Source organism: Lampetra fluviatilis, chromosome 61 (assembly GCF_964198595.1).
Source record: "Lampetra fluviatilis chromosome 61, kcLamFluv1.1, whole genome shotgun sequence".
In the NCBI taxonomy this organism is placed as follows: domain Eukaryota; kingdom Metazoa; phylum Chordata; class Hyperoartia; order Petromyzontiformes; family Petromyzontidae; genus Lampetra; species Lampetra fluviatilis.
Genome location: NC_136335.1, coordinates 7,265,307 through 7,288,041, shown reverse-complemented (window position 1 = coordinate 7,288,041; position 22,735 = coordinate 7,265,307). Strand labels below are relative to the sequence as shown.

Here is a 22,735-nt window from a genome sequence, read left to right as displayed (position 1 = left end):
ATTCAGAAGGTCCGGTGGACCGGCTCTGGCTCCTGCCACCATGGGGGGTGGACAGTCCTCTTCTCGGGTCAGGAGACTGCCAAACAACAGGGAGTGGCGGTGAGGTGTGGGAAGCTGTAAGACCCAGGCTACTTTAGGCTCGCCTTCCCATCAACCAGAGGCGAGGAGTGGTGGTCAAGGTTACTTATGCCCCCACTGAAGACGAACATCCGTGGAGGGATGCAGGCAAGGCTGATGAGTCAGATGCCTTCTATGACCTCCTGTCACAAGTGCTGGCTGGCACCTGGTCTGGAGTGATGGGAAGGCATGGGCCTGATCAGCTGAATAATAACGGCAGGAGGCTGCTAGATTTTTGTGCAGCCGATAGGCTTGTAATTACCGACACGCTTATTATTTAAAATTATTTAATTTAATTTATTATTTTATCTTTAGACGTGACTTAACCGAAAGAACCAAATAATAATTCCTGCAGTCACGAAAGTTCTAAAATTAAGATTGATACCGACACGCTATTCCGGCATCGGCGCATCCACACAACATCATGGATGCATGCCAGTTCCAAGCAAGAACATCTGCTGGACTACATAGTGACGGAACAGCGGATGCGGGCCCATGTCCTTGACACCAGGACCTACCACGGAGCTGATCTGCCCACTGACCATCGACTTGTCATCAGTAAGATGCGCCTGCTATTCTTCCACTCCGGTGGTGGGTGTACACCCAGGACCTCATTCAAACTCTTAGTTGCATGGTCTCAGCTAGCTGATGAAAGTTGCAAGCGAGAATTGAATCATCGCTTGCGGCTGGGGTTGGCATCGTCCCCCACTCCTCCTGATGTCGAGGGGAAATGGGCGAGGTTTAGGACTGTGGCTCATGCAGCTGCAATGGCTGCTTTGGGTACATGGTCCAGATCTCCCCAGATACCCTGGCTGACAGAGGAGGTGTTCAAGCTGGCTGAGAAAAAGCGACAGGCCCACTCTCATCAGCTACAGCATCCCACGTCGGAGAATGAGTCGGAGGTTTGGAGAGCCATGAGGAGCTGCAAGGATGGGTGGTGGTCGCGGGTTGCTGAGGAGATGGAGTCCGCCTTAATGGCCTGTGATCACAAATCGCTCTTTAATTCCATAAAAAAGTAACCTGCAGCACCACACCTATTACTATAATTAGGGAAAGAACGGTGAACCAATCTCCGACCCCCAGGAACAGGTTTACAGATATGCTGAGCATTTCTGTGAGGTCCTGGGAGAGGGGACATCCCTCAGCCTGGATAACAACGTGGTACAAAGTGGAGATGATCCTGCCGAGGCTGCAGTGCCTCAAATATCAGAAGAATTCACCCCCTGTGAGTGGCTGGCTGAGGTGTCATCTGTTGAGGAAATACTGAAGGCAATCCAGAGTCTGAGACTAGGAAAGGCACCGGGCAGAGATGATCTCCCAAGCGAAATTCTGAGGGAGGGTGGCGTTTGTGCACAGACTGCCCTACATGACATCATAACAACAGTCTGGACCACTGGACGGGTTCTGCAGGATTGGAAGGATGCCCTGGTGGTCCCCCTCTTTAAGAAGGGGGACCGCACAGACTGTAACAACTACAGGGGCATCTCACTCCTCAGTGTGCCGGGAAAGGTCCTGGCAAGGATTATTCAACACCGCCTTGCTAGGCACGTTGAGGAAATGCTTCCGGAGCGTCAATGCGGGTTCAGGAAAGGGTGGTCCTGCACAGATGCCATGTTTTTTGTCCGTCTGCTACAGCAGAGGTGTAGGGAATCCCAACAAGACCTACATCTCTGCTTTATTGACCTGGTCAAGGCCTATGATACCATCAGTAGGCCTGGGCTCTGGGTTGTTCTTGGGTTATTATTCGGGCTTTCGGAGTCGCTGACCCTCTGCTCACGATCATTAAGGACCTTCATGATGGTGAGAGGGCCCGGGTAAAACTACGTGGTCGGGAGTCAGAGCCTTTCCCTGTACACCTTGGGGTGCGACAGGGATGTCCTCTGGCTCCCACATTATTTAACATCTATTTCGACCACGTAGTTTGTGAAGCCTTCAATAGCTGTAACGGAGGAATTTTCATCTGGTACAGGCACAATGGGAGGCTGATCTATGCTCGGGTGCAGTCAAGGGATGGCTCCCTATTGCTCAACCATGTTATGTATGCCGATGATCTGGTTATTGCTGCTTACTCAGAGGAGGAGTTTGAGGCGCTGCTGCTGAATCTGGAGCTTGCCAATAAGAGGTGGGGCCTTACCATCAGCCCCGCCAAAACTAAGCACCTGCCTGGGTATTTTGTACCATCGGACACTCCACCCCCACAACTCCCAATTGGTGATAGGGCAGTTGTGGATAGAGTAGAGAGTTTCCCATACCTGGGCAGTGTGCTCATGACCGGCTCCGGTTAAACAGCAGAGGTCTTTACTCCGAATCAGTCGAGCAGCATTATCTTTTCATCGGTTGCGTAACGCTGTGTGAAAGCTACCTGGTCTGTCATTCCGCACGAAGCGTCAGGTCTTCTCAGCCACAGTCATTCCCTCCCTTCTCTACGCTTGCGAAACATGGACCCCCCTAATGGAACATCTTCGCCGGTTAGAAACATTTAGGCTGGCCTGTCTATGATTCATCCTGGGTTTAATCAGGCTGGTTTGTGTGAGGAGCTCACAAACCTTGAAAGATCTGGACAAAGTCCCATCGGTGAGCTCCTCCGGCAGGCAAGGTTGCATTGGCTGGGTCATGTAGCCCGCATGCCCAAATACTGCATACCCAAACGGCTTTTGTTCGTCCGGATCGAGGGGGCTAAATGGGCGCGTCACGGGCTAGAGAAGTGATGGAGTGATGTGGTATAGGAGGACGTGGAGCTGAGTGGACTTGCCGATGACTGGTACCAGCGTTGTCAAGATCCGCCTCTGTGGAGGAGGCTCATGAAGGACGCTACTGGGCAGTTCGAGGCAGTCACCCTCCAATAACAACGGAGGGCGGAGAAGCGACGCTCACAAGAATGAGCGGAGCGCCGGGTGGCTAAAGCACAGCAAGTTGGCACAGTAGGGGGCACAGGTGGTGTATCAGCCAGTCGTCTCAGTCAGTCGACCCGTGGCACCTGGTTCTGCCCCGTGACCTCCTGCCAGCGGGCGTTCGACACTTCACGTGGCCTCAAGGTGCACATAGCCTGGCACAAGCGTCGTGGTGACATCACCGCCACTTTTTGGCGAATGGCGGTTGTTGTTGTTATGCAAATATAAGATGAGAATTATTGGTTAGGGTTATGAGTTAGAGTTGGGGTTAAGGTTATAGATTAATGATTAGGGGTTATGGGTTTACGGGGTCGGGTTTACAGGGGTTAGGTCATGGTTTTGGGTTATGGGTGAGGGATTACAATTTAGTTTAGGATTAGGTTTAGGGTAGGGTTAAGAGTTAGGTTTTGTTTTGTGGACATGAGTTAGGATTGGGGTGTATGAAATACTGTTTAAGGTGAGGCTTAAGGACAGTCGTAACCTAAGGCCGCTCTTTTCGCCCCACCCACTCCGTTCTCCGCTGCCCTCTGCCGGCGTGCAACCCCCCCCCCCCACCTTGTGCAGCTAAGCGAGGCGTTCTGGCGGCCCGGGTGTGCTGTGCAGTGCACGTGCGCTTCCCCTGGCAGCATCCAGTGCCAGCCGAGCTCCTGCCCCCTCACCTTCAACTTCTGTGGCACCGATAACGAGGGGGTGCACGGGTGTCACCGCAAGAGCCGTGAGTTCCCGCACTTTTTTTCTTTAAGAAATGTTCTTCATTATCTCACGGTCCGTCATCGCCCGGCACCGAAATACTGATCTGGGCGTCGTGAGCCACAGGTGTGAACCTCAGTCAAATTCGGGGTTATGTTCCTGGAAAATGCCGCCTTGGGCAAAGACCACATACGACAAATATTATGTCTTATGGGAAACATAGGGTTGTGTTCCTGGGTCCGAAGTGATCACCCTTCTCCACGTTCAACACAAAACCGGTGTCTCCGTGACTCTTCCCGCAGCGCGACACTCACGCCCCAACGCTCGCCCCTTGCGCTGAATTGCCCGATGTTCGCCCCTGACACTGACACTTGAATGCTCATGATTCGCCATCTCGGCATCCGTCTGACTGAGTATGAAAAATAAGAATAGGTTTTACCCTTTCTGGTAACAAAACAGGAGGTGTTAAGATGTTCAGACAGCAAATAGAAACCTTTTGCAAGGAATCCAGTATGCATTAACCACACATACTTGTGGTGAACATGCATATACACATGCTCTTATAACACATTCCTGCGGAGGGAGCTGGTAGGAACGTTGGGTTGCTCGGTCAATGGCCAGGGACAACGTCGGCCTGGTGTATTCCGCAAATATGCCCGATTGTGAGGGCGGGCACAAGCCAGCGTGAGTAGGTTCAACGTTGAGTTTTATAAGGGCACCACGGGGTTACCAGCCCCTCCCCACCCAGCCCCACCCCTCCCACCCCCCACCCAGCCCCACCCACTCCACCCAGCCCCTCCCCACCCTCCCCACCCAGCCTCTCCCCACCCTCCCCTCCCCACCCAGCCCCACCCTCCCCACCCAGCCCCTCCTCACCCTCCCCTCCTCACCCAGCCCCTCCCTCCCCACCCAGCCCCTCCCTGCACGACAGACACAATAATCCCCTGTGGGCTGGTGTAACCAGGAGGTTCCTACCACTATAAATATGCACATTGTCTTTTAAACTGATTGGCCGACACCAGAGGCAGCAGCCTTCTTTATGGCCCAGTCTCACCAGCATCAGACCAGAGAACGCCAAAAGGCGAGACAATGCACGTATCAGAGCATTTAAACCTCGGGTTGAGCAGCTATATCATTGGACCTTTTGTGCCAGTATCAAAAGTATGAAAAATAAGAATAGGTTTTACCCTTTCTGGCAATAAAATAGCAGGTATTAAGATATTCAAACAGCAAATAGATACCTTTTCCAAGGAATCTGACTGATGTCCGACTGATGTCCCCAACTAGCGGACGGCTACATGCACGCGGCAATGTGTGAACAATTGCATTGTGCCGTTGAGTGCATTGTGTTACACCGTTACACGGAAAAAAGCATGCAAGAACATTCGTACGCGCAGAAAATCACGTTTGCGGTACATAAATCGCTCTCGCGGTCGAATCGTTCCGACCTTGCGACGGACGCGGCACCATCACGGCACTACTTTTCGATGCAGAGATGAGAACCTGAGCATCGTCAAACCGCGTGGAACCAGAACATCACCCCCGGTGTTCCGAAGACAGACCGCATTTAGGCAACACCGTGCATAGCCGAAAACACGCGTTCGATTAAACTGCATTGGGCGAGGTTTTCTTGTATATTCTAATGCTCCTACTTTATCAACCCGAACTGACCAGTGTGGCAAATTACGGTTATACAACCCCCACAATCAACACAGCGTGGGGAGGCTCTCATTCGGTATGAGATTGACACAAGCGCTGTACATGTACAACCCATGGTTAGTGTACTGCATATTCCGCTACTTTAATGGTAAATATTGTGGCACAAAGCAGTGCATTATTTTTCGATTTAAAGCTTTCGTCACTGCAGGGATTCATATTCTTGGATCTTTCGGTAAAGTCACATAGAATGGAAATAATAAAATAATAATAATAAACCTTAAAAAATTCTCATGACGTTTCGGCCACAACACAAGCAGCCGTCATCAGGTGAAGAAACAGAGCTGTCGGAAAGCGAGGGTCCTAATGAACACTGCTAAGCTTGGCAGCGTATTTTAAGCTGGGTGGGAGGAGCAGAGCGCCTTGACAAAGGAGTTTACATATCAACAGAGGAATTTAGCATATTGACGTTAAAGAACTGCTTCTATCATACCACCATACAATAAACCGATGTGAAAAAACTTGGTATAAACTACATCAATATAATTAATGTACTCAATATACTCTCCAATAAGCTGAGCTATTAACATTAAGTATATGGGTATACAATATTTCTTTAACGTTTTTTATGTTATCGTTGTTGATGTTGTTAATGTTATTGTCATAGTTAATATCATCACTGTTAATCGCATTGATGATGGTTGATATTTTTCTCGATGTGATTGTTGTGGTGGCTCAAGTGGAGTGCACCGCTTGGGGCGACCCACACTACATCACGTTCGACGGCCGCACCTTCGACTTCATGGGCACCTACACCTACGTCCTCACGCAGGTGCGCGAGCCTCGCCCCGTGACCTATCCACTGCGGGATGAAGGCCTTTACTTGAGTGCCTGGAGAGGGAGCTCGCCATTCACAGCCTTCATACTCAGCAGACGAAGTCTTATCAGGCTGGTAGATGCTCCTTGGTGAAGGTAGGTTACTCATCTTGTTTCGAGATTGACCACTGGAGTACAACGAGGCTCTGTACTCGGACCTCCCACACCCTTTTCTGAGTACGTTTCGCCACTTGCCCACATCATTGAGAGCTTCAATATCAATTGCCGCAACCCGTGAACGACGATACCCAGCTCTCTTCAGCCACAATTCCTGCTAGGCACATGTGGAACCTGGAACGTTGCACCTCTATTCTGGAGCACTCGTTCTGGTTCAACGAGTTTCTTCTAAACTCATCTAAATCTGAAGTACTCTTACTGGACACCAGGAAACTATTCGATTCAACCACAAACAATGTTTGCACATTTTTGTTAAAGAACGCATATGCGAAACTGAATCTGAATATTTATTTTCCTGGAGGAATCCGATGAGCTATAAAGCTCTTCTTCACAGATGTCCAGTCCGGGCACGGGGTAAGAACGTCACAAAAACAAATAGTACAACACACGATGGTAGTGCAGAGTACAAGAAAGGTAAACAAAACATACAAATACAATCCATCCTAAAAGGCAAAGCCCATTGAGATATTAACTTATTTTTCAAATGCGACCTGGCCACAAATGATAGCTCAACAAAGTGGCTTATCATTCGGACAGCAGCAAAATTATCTAAATAATAAACTCATAAGGAAATGTGTTCCATAATTCATCAGCGACGTACATGTGAAGCAACGCAAAATGCGATTCCTCTACAGCCCTTCGACAATGACCAAAGCAACACATGCTGACTACACTTAAACCCGCCGTATGTGTATGTACACGCACGCACGCTGCGCCGGCAGCTGTGCTCTGGAGGTGGCTGGAGCGTGCAGGTAAAGAACGAGTTCATCGCTGGCAGCTGGTCCATCGCCTACACCCGCGACGTCTTCATCGAACTCTACCACCACCGCGTGCACTTCGGCCTCGGCTGGAGGGTCTACGTGAGTCTGGGCCCCATCCCGACTGCTGGCCAGGCTAAAACAAAAAAATTATCTGCTTAGCTTCCGAGCTGCGCGGAAAGGTGGCGTGCGGGGTGGGGCGCTCCCACTCGGGGACGCTGGCCAAGTCGCTCAAAATGAGCGAGGTGGCCAGGAGACAGCAGACTCGCAATGGATTCTTGAATCCATCTGCACGGCGTTTTTTATTGTTATCTCCTCGAATGCCCCCGTGGGTTTTGTTCGGGTGCCTTTCAGCTTCCACCCACGGCAAAGCCAAACTCTCATTCGTGGAATGGAGGGTTGCTGCCATGGCTTAATGGTTAGCACACTGGACTTGCAATCCAGCGGTCGCCGGTGGGGTTCGGGCTAAGGCTTCGGTACTTCCACCTTTTGTTAGAGGTCTGGCTAGCATGGAAGTGTAGATCTAAATAGCCTCAATAGGGGCTCTCTAGAGCTTCCTGCAGTGGCTTACCTTACAGGCCTGCAACTTTTTTACTTACGTACAATGTGCCGACGATAATTAAAATTAAAAGATGAAGCAAATAATTGTATGTAATGGCAGAGATTAGGGATTAATAAAGTACAACCATAACCACAATCATATCAACAGAAATCTATGCATTGATTTATATGAAGACAAGTCCAGATCTTGTGGCCAAGGTTTAGCAAATAGTTTTTTTTTTACATAGCATAGCAATTATTATTTTATAGCAATATATTGGGGGGGACATTTTGAGCATATTTTCATAGTGGGGGGGATGTGTCCCACCCAATATATATTTTATTTACGGCCTTGCCAGTGACGAGTATGTTCATAAGCCCTGGGCATCCCTTAGTACGGGTGCTGGCCTCGTGTGCCATGCCGGCCTTCGTAGGTGCTATTCGCTAACAGCACTTGCCCCAACAGTCTGCTAAGGCTAGATTACCATTGTTGCAACTGCCGTGCCAAAGAGAACTACCGCAACGTTCACAGTAGCAGTGGTAGCACCGACAAAACCTTGTTTGCCACAGCTGGACGGAGTAGCGATCAACGTGCCGTACTACTACTCCAACGGCAGCGCGGAGTTCTCCGTGATTCGCTCGGGGAACTTCATGCGCCTGTGGAGCGACTTCAAGCTGGAGGTTCTGTACGACGGGGGCAGCCACGTCGTGGCACGCCTCCCCACGTCCTTCAACAATGCGCTGTGCGGCCTCTGCTCCAACATGAACGGGAACCCCGGTGACGACTTCGTGATGAGGGACGGCACCCGCGCCACGTCGGCCTCCGACTTCGGCAACAGTTGGAAGATAACGGAAGCCGGCTCTCCCGAGACGTGAGAGTGTGTGTGTGTGGGAGATGACATCCTGCCTTGACGAATGGACGGGGAGCGGTGGTGTAGTGGGTTAGCGTGTTGCGCTACGATCCCGGCGACCCGGGGTTTGATTCCCGCTCATGGCCAACACCAGTGACGATTATCTAAACCGTTCCTGGGCCTCCCCTAAGTCGGCTCAGCCTCAAATGAGTACCTTGTGCGGTGTGTAAGCATTGCCATTGGGGAGACAAAGGCGGTCGGGCGTGGTACTAGCCACCCCTTCGTGTACTGTTCCGGCCTTCATAGGTGCTTGCTAACAGCACTTGCCCCAACAGTCAGCTAAGGCTACACGGGGGATCTTTTTCTTGAGGAATGTTCCACACTTTATAGTGAATGGAGTCTAAACTAGTCCACTGGGCCACAGGGATCCTCCTCCATACCCAGAATTTAGTCATTCCACGTGGCCAGCCAAAGCGATCTGTTGTTTCTGGAGGAACACTGATAGGGGGTGGGGGGTAAGGGAGTTCAGTCTACTTCATGACATCAGACAACAGTGAGTGGCTCTTCTTTTCTTCAAAAGAATGAAGGGGGGGGGGGCTGAGGGGAGGTGCAAGTCCCAGGCTTATGTGGGCTCAATACCCTGTCAACAAAAGGTGGGTTAACGGTGGTGGTTATTTATGATCCCACTAAAGACGAACATCTGTGGAAAGGATGCAGGAAAGGATAACGAGTGGGATGTCTTTTACGTCCTTCCTGTCCGAGGAGCTGGCTAAAGTGCCCCTCCCCTCTGGGGTAGAGTCATCTTATTGACGCCAAGAGTTGGGCAGGAGGGATTGAAAAAGGCATGGGCGAGATTGGCTCAATGACAACGGTGTGAGGCTGCCAGGATTCCGTGCAGCCCATGGGCACGTAATCCACCAGCACGACGTTTCGGCATCAGCGCATCCGCGCGACGTCACGGATGCACTCCGGCATCTGCCGCCTGCCCGCCAATTGTCTCCCCTGCGGTTTCTCTGTTCTCAACAAAAAAATAATTCTCACAGCGGCTCCGACGACGCAGGCGACGGCAAGGCCCCGGACCCGACCGACGTGGCCGCGGCGTTGGGTAACGACAGGTGCGGCATGCTGAATGACTCCACGGGCCCCTTCGCCGCCTGCGCCGGCGCCGTCGACCCACGGCCCTACGTGGACGGCTGCGTGTTCGACCTGGCGCTGCAGGCTCCCGCCGGCACCGCCCCGCTGTGCCGCGCCCTCTCCGCATACCACGCTGCCTGCGTCGAGGCCGGCGTCGCCCTGGGCGGCTGGAGGAACGAGACGCTCTGCCGTGAGTCGCCCGGCATCGTATCGACCGTCCGGCATTGCACCCTGAAGCAGTCGGGGGCCAAGGGGTCCCCCCAGGTGGCAGCTGCCCCTATGTGGCATCAGGTGCACTCACAGTGCCTTTGTGGTGTATTTGTTACCACGCTGAACGGAAGGTCGACGGGATTCGATTTGATCTCCTGGCTTGGTAAGTGAAACTGTGGTGCAGGTTTCTGGAATCAGCAGCACCAGTGGTATGAATGGGTACAGCACAGTCAATCGACTGGTCACGTGTAGGGAAAGTGTGCGAACTTCCGCTTCTTTTTAAGACATCTTGCCATCATGAGAGTAGGCCAAAGTAACTTATAGAAGGCTTCCTAGAGCCCTTACAACAGCAGTGGTATGAGAAAGTAAACTAAAATGAAAACTTTATTTTTATTTTACCAGGTAAGGCCCACTGAGCTACATAGCTGTTTTTCAGAAGTGACCTGGTCACAAATGACAAAGTGGCTTATCACTTGGAAATCTGTTGCAGCCAACTACTCGAAGCACACATTTCTAAATGTAGACGGAAACACCGGAGGACCCAGAGAAAAATCCACGCAACCATGGGGAGAGAGACACACAAACTCCAAATATACAGCAGCAGGCATCAGGGTTGTTATCGAACCCACGACCTCCTGTATACCAGACGAGGTATTTAACATCTCCTAGGAACCGTCGCACCCCAGTGTAGGTTCTATAGGCAGTGTTAGTCTATGTGCAGTGTTGAGTGTGTGGGCAGCTTTGAGTCTCTGGGTAGTGTTGAGTATATGGGTAGTGTTGAGTCTATGGGTAGTGTTGAGTCTATGGGTAGTGCTGAGTCTATGGGCAGTGTTGAGTCTATGGGCAGTGTTGAGTCTATGGGTAGTGTTGAGTCTATGGGCAGTGTTGAGTCTATGGGCAGTGTTGAGTCTATGGGCAGTGTTGAGTCTATGGGCAGTGTTGAGTATATGGGCAGTGTTGAGTCTATGTGCAGTGTTGAGTCTATGGGCAGTGTTGAGTCTATGGGTAGTGTTGAGTCTATGGGCAGTGTTGAGTCTATGTGCAGTGTTGAGTCTATGGGCGATAGACTCAACACTCTGGGAAATAGGGAAGAGGTGACGGTCAACATCCCGCCACCGCGGTGCCCAATTTCCGGTAGAGCTGCATCTTGACTTTCACCTCCACCCACTCCTCTCCCTCTTCATCCGTGACCTCTCCACAGCCTCCCCAGTGTGCCCCGGCAGCGGCTCGTACTCGCACTGCGCCTCCCCGTGCCCCGCGACGTGCGCGCGGGGTCCGGGCGAGGGTCAGTGCACGGGAGGCTGCGTGGAGGGTTGCGTCTGTGACGCGGGCTACCTGCTGGAGCACGACCGGTGTGTGCGCGCGGACCAGTGTGGCTGCATCAGCAACGGCAAGTACTACAAGGTGAGACGCGTGTTTGCGTGTGTGCGTTTGTGTGTGTGCCAAGGCCGTAATTATAGTATATATTGAGGGGGACACATCCCCCCCAATATTAAAATATGCTCAAAATGTCACCCCCAATACATTGCTATAAAATAGATTTCTGTTTATATGATTGTGGTTATGGTTGTACTGTACTTTATTAATCCCTAATCTCTGCGATTACATACAATGCAACAAGAAAAGGTAAAAAAGAAAAAACAGAGCAATGTAATACAATTACACTATTAGACATTATTGTAAAAAATAAATAAAACGTCCATCCTATGTGTTAGTGAATTTTTAAATCTTTTAGGCAGGAAATGGCAAGAAATTATTTTCAAATTTAGATGCTTTTTTCTGGGGGGGGGGGGACCCCCAGACCCCCTGGAAGATTTAGTCCCCCCCAATGTTGACTCCATGGCTACGGCCTTGGTGTGTACATGTAGTAGATGGTACAGATACAATGGGAGGCTGATCGATGCCCGGGTGCGATCGAGGGATGGCTCCCTATTGGTCAATCATGTTATGTATGCCGATGATCTGGTGATTGCTGCTCACTCAGAGGAGGAGTTGAAGGCGCTGCTGCCGAACCTGGAGAGTGCTACTAAGAGGTGGGGTCTTACCGTCAGCCCCACCAAAACTAAGCACTTGCCTGGGTATTTTATGCCACCAAACACTTCACCCCCTCAGCTCCCCACTGGTGACGGAGCAGTTGTGGAGAGAGTGGAGAGTTTCCCATACCTGTGAACAGTGTGCTTATGACCAGCTCCGGTTTGACAGCAGAGGTCTCACTCTGAGTCAGGCGGCAATATATTTTCATCGGCTTCGTAATGCTGTGTGGAAGCTACCTGGTCTATCGCTCCGCACGAAGCTTCGGGTCTTCTCGGCCACAGTCATGCCCTCCCTTCTCTATGCTTGTGAAATGTGGACCCCTCTAATAGAACATATGTGCCAGTTAGAAAGATTCAGGATGGCCTGCCTACCATCCTTCCTGTGTTTAATCAGGCTGGATTGTGTGAGGAGCTCACAAATTCTTGAAAGATATTGACACATTCCCATCAGTGAGCTCCTCCGGCAGGCAAGCCTGCATTGGCTGGGTCATGTAGCCCAAGCAGCTTCTGTTTGGCCGCATAGAGGAGGCTAAACGGGCACGACACAGGCTGGAGAAGAGATGGACTGATGTGGTACGGGAGGATTTGGAGCATAGCGGACTTGCTGAAGACTGGTACCAGCGGTGTCAAGATTGGCCTCTATGGAGGAGGCTCGTGAAGGACTGCTACTGGGCAGTTGAAGCCAGTCGCCCTCGGACAACAACTGAGGGCAGAGGAGCGATGCTCACAACGAGCGGAGTGCCAAGCAGATAAAATGCAGCAAGTTGGCACAGTAGGGGGTACAGCTGGTGCATCTACCAATCCATGGCACCTGGGTCTGTCCCGTGACCTCTTGTCAGCGAGCCTTCAACACTTTACTTGGCCTCAAAGTGCACCTGGCCTGTCACAGGTGCTGTGGTGACGTCACCGTCACTTCGTGGCGAATTGCGGGTATTGATGTGTACGTGTGTGTGTGTAAATGTGTGTTTACGCGTGTGTGTACGTGTACATATGTGTGTGTTGTGGGGAGTGGTGGCGTAGCGGTTAGCACACTGCGTTATGAACTTGGCGACCTTAGTTCAGTTCCCGCTCATGGCCAACACCAGTGACGATTATCTGTTCAGGCTACACGGGAGGTTCTTTCTCTTTGTTTTTGTTGTTGACGTGCGAGAAACAAACCCAGAGGTTCCTGGAGGCTGGGAAAAGAGGGTGCAGTGGTGGCTAGGAGATGTTAACTACCTCGCCTGGTATACGGGAGGTCGTGGGTTCGATCCTGACCGTGACGCCTGCTGCTGTATATTTGGAGTTTGCGTGTCTCTCTCTATGTGGTCGCGTGGATTTTTCTCCGGGTCCTCTGGTTTTTCCCTCCAAATTTTGAATCAACGTCACTATGCGTTTAGAGAATTTGGCTGCTGATATAAATGTCCATACGACGATGACCCACTTTCGCAGAGCTATCATTTGTGATGACCAGGTCGCTTCTGAAAAAAACAGCTTCATGGCTCAGTGGGGCTTTACCTGGTAAAATATTTTTGTTTAGTTTAAGAATGCCACGTGAGGCCTCCTTGTTCATTATCTTATGGGAAATAAATAAATAAAGTGCCACTCTCCTCCTACCTGTGAGGTTCGCGGCAAATATCCACCTTTCGGAGCAGCACGGCACAAAACACGCAAGGCACACGTGTGTCACGTGGGGTGCACGTGCAGCTCGGGATTTCCCCTTATTCTTGGATATACAATTCCTTAACACTCTCCTGTGACACCGCGTGTAGTTTTCATAATGCGAATCGGATATAACGCGATGAATGTATTATAGGGAACGTGCTTTTATGAAACGCGGATGCCAATTGTATATAACGCGATCGAGCGAACGGTTGTACGACTGCCTCGGCGTAGCATCGCCACGCAAGGCATTGGGATGCTGCTGGATGCTTCTAGATGCTACCCACGCACCTCAGCCTTTGTTCGGCGTGCGTACGCATCTCACGTGTTATCGTGTACTGTGCTTTACTCCCTATATATTATATATTAATGATTAAAACGAGATTTTTTCCCCATAACGCGGTGTTCTTCGAGAATGCAACTATCACCGCTGCGTTATAGGGGGAACACATACTTTATTGTATTGATGACGCACCTCCCGTGCAGCACATCTCGAGTTGGCCTACAGCAGTCTCGCCAAGGTGGACTCCCAGTCGCGGCTGTCCCACAAGGTGTTTATGGGTAATGTTGATGACGATGACATTGATGAGGATGATGAAGCAAATGTAAACGATTATGTTGTATTGATGATGACTCGAATGCTGATTATACTCTTGATGATGATGTTGTTGATTCTGTGTGTATGTGTGCGTGTGTGTTTGCGCGTGTGTGTATGCATGTGTGCGCCTGTTTGCGCGCGTCTGTATGTGTGCGTGTGTGCGCGCGCGTGTGTGCGGTGTGTGAGCGTGTGTGCGTGTGCATGCGTGTGTGTGTGTGCGTGCGTGCGTCTGTGTGCGTGTGCATGCGTGTGCGTGCGTCTGTGTGTGTGTGCATGCGTGTGTGTGTGTGCGCCAGCTGGGAGATGAGTTCATCTCGGATGACTGCAGGAGCCGGTGCGTGTGCGAGGCCGGCGAACTGGAATGCGACGCCTTCTCCTGCCCTGCCCTCCACACGTGCGGACTCACGGACGACGGCAAGATCGGCTGCAATGCCCTGGAGGGTGAGGTCATCGTCGTCACCATCATCATCGTCAACATCCTCACTAATATCTCCAACGTTACAATCAATACAAACATCATCATCATTACAACCATTCTGCACGTGGGCATGAGTCTGTAAGGAGGGGGAAAGTGTTGCTCTGTGGCTTTCCACAATTATTTTTTATTTCATTGGCAGCCATTTACCTGTTCAGCCTTCTTCCTCCCCCGTGTGTAACCACCCTCCCCCACTCCACCCATGCCCCCTTCCACCACCGCCCACCCCCGGACCTCCAGGTCACTGCCAGGCGTCCGGCGACCCCCACTACGTGACGTTCGACGGGGCCTACTTCGACTTCATGGGCACGTGCGCGTACACGCTGGCCGCCCCGTCCACGCGTTACGCCGGCTCGCGGCTCAGCGGCGCGTGGCACGTGCTGGTGGAGAACGAGGCGATGGGCGCTAGAGCTACTGTGTCGTACACGCGCGCCGTCGAGGTGCGGCTCGGCAACCACACCAGGGTTAGACTCTTGCCCGGGGGCGTCGTCCAGGTAAGGGTTTTTGGCTTGGCAATTTGTTTTCATAAATAAAGCACACACAGACAATTTCAACGAATCGAGTCGACAACAAATTCCAGACACGGACGTGCTTGTTTTGATTGCGTGCTATTTATGTTGAACTTATTTCGCACCGCCGTACGTAGTCAACCGTGCTCATCGGAGGTGCGTGGTAACTGACGCATTTTCAAAGTAAAAAAAAAATGTTATTGATGCCACCAATCTAGCTGTGGATGTGGTTGGTTGCCAAGGGAATAGACCAGAGGAAAGCCACTCATATGCAGTGTTGCCATCGGCCATCCTTGAGGTTCTTCTGCCACCCTAAGACGTGGGAAAGCAGTGGCATCCCAACCGAGCACCTTGATGAAGAGCCGATTAATGGAACAGCCCTGGTTTCTCTCTGCTGCCCCGGAAAAAGTGGGGATCGCTCTCAACCAGCGTCCCCACAACATCTCGTGAAAGATATTTCCTCCGTAAATCAAACTATCGAGGACCGCACCAAATTGTGATTCTGGTGAGGTGCCAAACCACAAGGCGTGTGTGTCACTGATCACTGCCCCGATATAACCACGCTGTGTTCTGGTGGAGCAAGTGGACCTTTCCACTCAGCTACTTGCCCCCCCGGATTACCATGGAATGGCTCACAACGTTCAATGCATACTGGTAGCCCGTTGCCTTTTTGTGTACAAACGCCATGTGAAAGAAGGAGTAATGAACAGATTACCCACGCTCCCACTAGCCCTGTGGTGGCGGACTGTATGTGCCAACTTTTCAGAACGCTCTTCCAGAAGACAGCTTTCCACAGATATTCATTACCCACCAGAGGGCAGAAGGACCACCACCAGCTGTTTAAAATAGATTTCCGGAAGACATTTTAAAGTTGCGAGTTCATAAACACCTCATTAAAGACGATTCTCTTGAGCACCGTATTCCTTTGATTGTAAAACACGACGAACAATTTTTCAAAATTACCCCAAAGTTTGGCGTGCGGCTGACTTTCTCGAGTTTCTTAAAATGCAGAGAATATGATAAACATGAAGCGATTATAACGACGAATCACCGTCGCCGCCCGACAGCTGAACGGCGAGACGGTCAGCATGCCGGCGCTGCTGCCCGGCGCCACGGTAGTGCAGCTGGGGAGCCTGGCGGTGCTGTCGGCGCCGGCGGCCGGCCTCACCGTCAAGTTCGACGGCGTCGCCTACGTGGACGTGGGGCTCAAGGCCGACTTCGCGGGCGCCGTCCAGGGGCTGTGCGGGAACTACGACGGGGACGCCGGCAACGACTTCACGGGGCCCGGCGGCGAGCGTCACCACACGCCGCACACGTTCGGCAACGCCTGGCAGAGCGAGGCGTCCGCCAGTAAAGCGACGTGAGCGCTCGCACCAAGGCTGTAGCCATGGAGTCAACATTGGGGGGGACCAAATCTTCCAGGGGGTCTGGGGGTCCACCCCCAGAAAAAAAATCTCAATTTGAAAACGAATTTCTTGCCTAAAATGTCAAAAAATTTCACTAACACATAGGATGCAATTTTTATTTATTTTTTACAATAATGTCTAATAGTGTATTGTATTACATTGCTCAGTTTTTTTTCTTTTTTTACCTTTTCTCGTTTCATTTTATGTAATGGCAGAGATTAGGTATTAATAAAGTACAACCACAATCATATAAACAGACATCTATTTTATAGCAATATATTGGGGGGGACATTTTGAACATATTTGAATATTGGGTGGGGGGGGGATGTCCCTCCCCCCAATATATAATATAATTACGGCCTTGGCTCGCACGCACAAAGACAAAGATCCCCCTCGTATTGCGTGTAACAAATTGTTGGGGCTGTTTGTGAGTAGGCACCTATGAAGGCCGGCATGGCACGGCACGTGAGGGGGCGGGTGGCCAGTACCACCCCCGGTGTGCGATGTGTACGACACATCGCACCAGGTACTCATTTGAGGCAGAGTCGACCTAGGGGAAGCCCAGGACCGGTTCAGATAATCGCCACTGATGTTGGCCGTGAGCAGGAATTCAACTCGGGTCGTCGGGTTCGTAGTGCAGTGTGCTGACCGCTACACTACCGCTCCCCATGCACACGCATGCACATGGACACACTTTACAGACGGCTCTCTCATTTACGGATTAGTCTGACAATCGGGCCTAGATATGAAACTGTTTGGATAGTCCGGAAACGACAACTATTGTTTCAGATTAATCCAAAGATGCAACGTTCATTTCATGCCGTCGCAGGGTAGCGATGTCACCTCCATGATGTCACGGGTAGTGACGTCACAGTCATGACGTCACACCAATGCCATTCCCGCTAAAAGTGGTATGTAACGTGGCTGACGTGATTTTGTTGGCACAAATTACACGTCACGTTATCAAGCAATCTAAGATCCGAAATTGTGCTTGAAAATTCGATTGAAAAAAAAATATCAAACGCATTCATAACGCACGCAGATGTCGCGTCCCCACGGGCACGGGGAGATCAAGCTGGACCCTGTTCTAGCCACTGGGTCATTTGGGCCCCGGCCAAGATTATTCCAACCAAGCGGTTGTCTCCTTTGTGGTGGGCGTTGTGGCTAATTGACAAGAGCAGCCGTTGTACTATTCCGCCAGGCCACGCTACGATAACAATGTTAATGTCACAGGCCTCAGATCCCCCCACTCCCACCTTCGACCCCCAACCCCAACCAAAGCATCTCTCTCTCTCTCTACAATGATTGCAGCTGTGGGCCAGACTACGGCCACACGGTGGTGCCCGGCGACGCGGAAAAGGCGTTGGCCGAGGTGCTGTGCGACCTCTTGCGCAGCGAGCGGTCGCCCTTCGCCCCGTGCTTCGCAGCGGTGCCGCCCCAGCCGTACTTCACCAACTGCGCGTTCGACCTGGCCCTCGTGACGGGGACGGCGCTGCGCTGCTCGCACCTGCAGGGATACTTCGCCACGTGCCTGGCGCGCGGGGTGCTGCTCGCGGAGTGGAGGGCGGCCGCCAACTGCCGTGAGCGACATTTTCCTGTCTCACCGTCGTCGTCGTCATTGTCACCACCACCACGACCAACGTCGGCACCGCTGCCACTATCCGCAACCATTACCGGCGTCATCAATTGGCACTGGCGTGGCTAAACGGTAGCGCAATTTGTCACTTGTGGCAGAGGTTCGTGGGTAGAGCCCAGTGGCAGTGTTAGTTCAGAGTAATTGGCTGCTGCTATGCATTTCCACGTGATGATACGCCACTTCGTTGAGCTATCGTTAGTGGCCAGGTCGTTTCTGAAAAAGAAAAGCGATATAGCTCCGTGTGCCTTACCTGGTAAAATACAAATAAAACATATTTTCAATAGTTGAAATACTGATAGGTATTAAAGATCCAGTGACGTTTTTCGAAAATAAATAGGCCATGTATGCAGGCGTCACAGTCAAAACTTCCTCGTTTGATAAATTACTCTAAAATCACCCAATTTGGAGACAAACCAGAGAGCAACATCACCCCATGTTGGCAGACTTATGCCCATTTTGTCGCCTGCGCAGAGTTCTCCTTGCACTGCACAGGAGCAGCTGGCACCTTGGACCCCCCTTGGCTAGACTGCAGCGGATGCCTCGAGATAGATGCATGGGAGGGAGTGGAATACAAATTGAGGTGATCATCATGATCGTGTATGATGCAAGAAAGCGTGGGTCTTGCAGGCCACTCATTATTCACTGTCGGCTCTTCCATTGCGGCAGATACTGGCCAATCCTGGTGTGAGTGTAACCTTGGTGAAAGGGTTATTTCCATTAGCTCACAATCTGTGTATGTGAATGTGTACACACTGCTAGTGTGGCTAAATGACAGTACGTACTGTGTATTTGTGTGTGTGGGAAGCGATGGAGTAGCAGTTGGCGTGCTGCGCTGTGTATCCGGCGATCCGAGTTCTATTCCCACTCAAGGCCAATACCAGTACAGATTATCTGAACCGGTCCTGGGCCTACCCCTAGGTGGGCTCAGCCTCAAATGAGTACCTGGTGCGGTGTGTAAACTTCACCACTGGGGAGACAAAGGCGATTGGGCATGGGACCGACCACCCACCCCCTCGTGTACCTTGCCGGCTTTCAAAGGTGCTCGCTAACAGCACTTGCCCAGACAGCCTGTGGGAAAAAGCTACACGGGTTATCTTTGGTGTTCACCGCACTGGCGTGCCGTGTTCACCTGCGTGTATTTGTGTGCCACAGCGCTGACGTGCCCGGCTCGCAGCGCGTACAGCATGTGCGCCCCACCCTGCCCGCCGTCGTGCGGACTGCCCGCGGCCGCGTGCCCGCGGGGCCGCGTCTGCGCCGAGGGCTGTGTGTGCGACGCCGGCTTCTTCCTGCAGGGCGGCACGTGTGTGGCGGCGGCGGACTGCGGTTGCACGCACGACGGCGTCTACAGAGATGTGAGCTCGACACGATCACGCTGAGATTAACACTGAACCTATTGCTCACCCTATCGCTCACCCTACGTTCATCGCAAGCACGGTCCCAAAACCGACACTGCATGCATGACGGAGTCTATAGAGACGTGAGCTCCACACGGTCACACTGAGATTAACACTCGCCCTATCACGTATCAATACTGGGACATAAATACGATTCTACCACTGATACTGCATCGCAAGTGGGAGGCTGCAAATGGACGCAGGAAAGTCAAACGACACTAACGAGATATCTGGGACACTTTTTCCAGCATCAAGATTTTTAATGATAAAACAAAAGATTTGACCAATTTTGGCATGAATACACGAGGTGTTAACATGCAAAAACGAGACACCTTTTAACTATTACAAGGCATCAAATCTTTACGTCTTGTAATAGGTATATGTGGTTAATGCAGTATGTGTGGTTAATGCAGACTCGATGCCATTTGTGTATTAGGTATCTGCATCATGGCAGATGCGGATACCTGATGCACAAATGGAAAATTCAAAGCTCTCCAGTAGTAGTGTGCGACTGTGGTCATCCAGAACAGACCGTACAACGCCTAACGACGCAATGACACAATGATGCAAATGCAACACGGGTGCTGTTTTTCAAGATGGCCACCATATTTTCCGCTCATGTACATTTAGATACGGAAATTGATTTGAGTGATCTTCGTGTCTGAATACTATACTGAATTACATCTATGTTACACTTAAACTAAATCCGCGATAATTAAATTACTCCAGTGTACTTTTGATGTCTATTAGACTTGTGTATATGTTATTATCAGCCCTACAGATACATTCACTGGGTATAGTAAATCTACCACATTTCATTATGTTATTTTCCTAACTTCATCAAATGAGGTTCTTCGGTGTGGCACAAGTAGAAATGAGCACTTACAGTTTTATTATTTTTCTCTCAATAGTGGAAGTTGGTATTTTTTTTACAAGGTCCCTATTTGCTCTAGGTTTCAACGACACGTGTATGTACACGGTCGTAATCAATATTTGATTCTGGTCAGTGAGTGGCTGCCCGGGCTCTTGAGTGACCTTGTTTGCATAATTTCACATGAGCTGCGTAGATAATGGAGGTCTGCTATAGGCCTGCTCAGCGTGACATTGTTCCATTTTACAGGTAAGAGACCTACGTTTGTGAAAGATAATTCCAAAAAGGTTAATAACCTTCAACATCCCAATGCCTTTTGCAATGCTACGCCGAGGCAGCCATACCACCACTTATTCCTACTCGCACATCGTAGTTACATTCACTCGATTACGTTATACTGTATATCCAATTTGTATCCGCGTTATAAAATAATGCGTTCCCTAATAAATTAATCGCGTTATATGCGATTCGCGTTATGAAAACCACACGTAGCAGGAGAACTGACTATGTCATTACTTAATTGTGTGGTCCCGTCTGTGCGTGTCGTGTGGATTCCCAGGTGGGGAAGTCGTGGTATAGCCACGACTGCTCGCGTCGCTACAGGTGCCGCTCCCAGGGGGTGGTCGTGGAGGAGGCAGGCGGATGCCACGGGGGAGAGGCGTGCTTCCTCAAGGAGGGCCGCTTGGGCTGCCACCCAGGTACGCCCTTACCCACCCCCCATCCCACTCTCTTGCCAGGACCACCCACACAGGGACGCCATCACTCATAACCCCTTTCTCGACTGGCGCATCCAAGCTGAGCTAACGCCGGGGCCACTCAGGGTGTGGGTGTTTTTTTTCCCGCTGGCACAATCAAGCCACGCCAGGGCGTGGTGCTGCCTATGAGGTGCCAGGTGTTTTTTTTCCACTGCAGAAGCTGAGCCATACTGCCAATGTCACAAGCCATGAACGAGTCATGACGCGTGTAGACGATGCGGCGATGTGTTGCGCTCCTCGCAGCAGAGGTGGGACAAAGTCATTGTTATGCAAGTCCAAGTCGAGTCGCAAGTCATCAAATTCATGACTCGAGTCTGACTCGAGTCCAAGTCACATGACTCGAGTCCACATCTCATAGGTGGGACAAAGTCATTGTTATGCAAGTCCAAGTCGAGTCGCAAGTCATCAAATTCATGACTCGAGTCTGACTCGAGTCCAAGTCACATGACTCGAGTCCACACCTCTGCCTCGCAGTGTGCCGACTGACGACCCCTCTTCCTCCTTCTCTTCCCCCGTAGCGGAGGTGGCGTTGTCGTGCGAGGGAGAGCGCATGTCGGCGCGCATCCCGCGCGTGCTGGTGCTCAACTACACGGCGAGCGACACGCGGCTCAATGACCCCACGCCGCCCGGCTGCTCCCTCGTCGACGACGGAGACTTCATCACCTTCGACATCGGAATAGCCGACTGCGGCGCCGTCTGCCAGGTGACGGAAGATCACATTCAGCACGTCCATTGATTGACTGATCGTCAATGGATCCACAAATTGACTGACTGACCAACGATTATTTTTTAATCGACAAATAGACAGACTGGCTGGCAAACTTGTGGACCAACCGACGAGATGGAGTAATGAAATGAGCTCTTGTGCAGTTGCTACCTGGATTGTTGCATCGCGAGGACTGCAATGCATTGAGGAGACCTTTATCTAAAAGTGGATAAATCATGGCTAACATTGGTGATGTGTCTTTATCTCTCCCGCACCGTGCCCCTTCTTATTTCTCCTTTGCCCTGTGATCCTTCAGGAAGTGGACAAGTCAATGATTTTTTCCCAGACGGTGATGCTCAAGGCAAACAACAGAAGCCAAGTAATCACTCGCAACTTCAATGACATCCAGGTTCTCATCAAGTACGTGCGTTTGTTTGCGTAATATTTGCTAGCTAACAGCACTTGACCAAGCTGCCTTCTCTATGCTTGCAAAATATGGACCCCTTGAAATGTGAGGAGCTCACAAATCCGTGAAAGATCTGGACACAGTTTAATCGGTGAGCTCCTCCCGCAGACAAGGCTGCGTTGGCTGGGTCATGTTGCCCGCATACCCAGCCACCGCATTCCCAAACAGCTTTTGTTCGGCCAGATAGAGGAGGTTAAAAAGGCGCGGCACAAGCTAGAGAAGAGATGGAAATGTGGTATGAGAGGATATGGAGCTGACTGGTACCAGAGGTATCAAGATTGGTGTCTGACCAGCTAGTTGTGCCTCAGGCTTGTTCCATTTGGCCCGGCCCTCTAGCTGCTACCG

The 22,735-nt window shown here is 51.1% G+C and overlaps 1 protein-coding gene across 1 annotated transcript in view; it reads left to right on the top strand.

The window, feature by feature from the left end:
- The window catches only part of LOC144951250 (IgGFc-binding protein-like), a 90,016-nt gene that overhangs the window by 56,897 nt on the left and 10,384 nt on the right, over positions 1 to 22,735 (top strand). The window contains exons 18-31 of the mRNA XM_078881400.1: positions 3,573 to 3,723; positions 6,095 to 6,186; positions 7,130 to 7,267; positions 8,276 to 8,577; positions 9,600 to 9,880; positions 11,102 to 11,304; positions 14,469 to 14,613; positions 14,888 to 15,141; positions 16,224 to 16,516; positions 17,874 to 18,142; positions 19,351 to 19,550; positions 21,023 to 21,161; positions 21,737 to 21,921; positions 22,241 to 22,344. Of these exons, the coding sequence (XP_078737526.1) occupies positions 3,573 to 3,723; positions 6,095 to 6,186; positions 7,130 to 7,267; positions 8,276 to 8,577; positions 9,600 to 9,880; positions 11,102 to 11,304; positions 14,469 to 14,613; positions 14,888 to 15,141; positions 16,224 to 16,516; positions 17,874 to 18,142; positions 19,351 to 19,550; positions 21,023 to 21,161; positions 21,737 to 21,921; positions 22,241 to 22,344 (2,756 nt within the window). The remainder of the gene's footprint in view (positions 1 to 3,572; positions 3,724 to 6,094; positions 6,187 to 7,129; positions 7,268 to 8,275; positions 8,578 to 9,599; positions 9,881 to 11,101; positions 11,305 to 14,468; positions 14,614 to 14,887; positions 15,142 to 16,223; positions 16,517 to 17,873; positions 18,143 to 19,350; positions 19,551 to 21,022; positions 21,162 to 21,736; positions 21,922 to 22,240; positions 22,345 to 22,735) is intronic.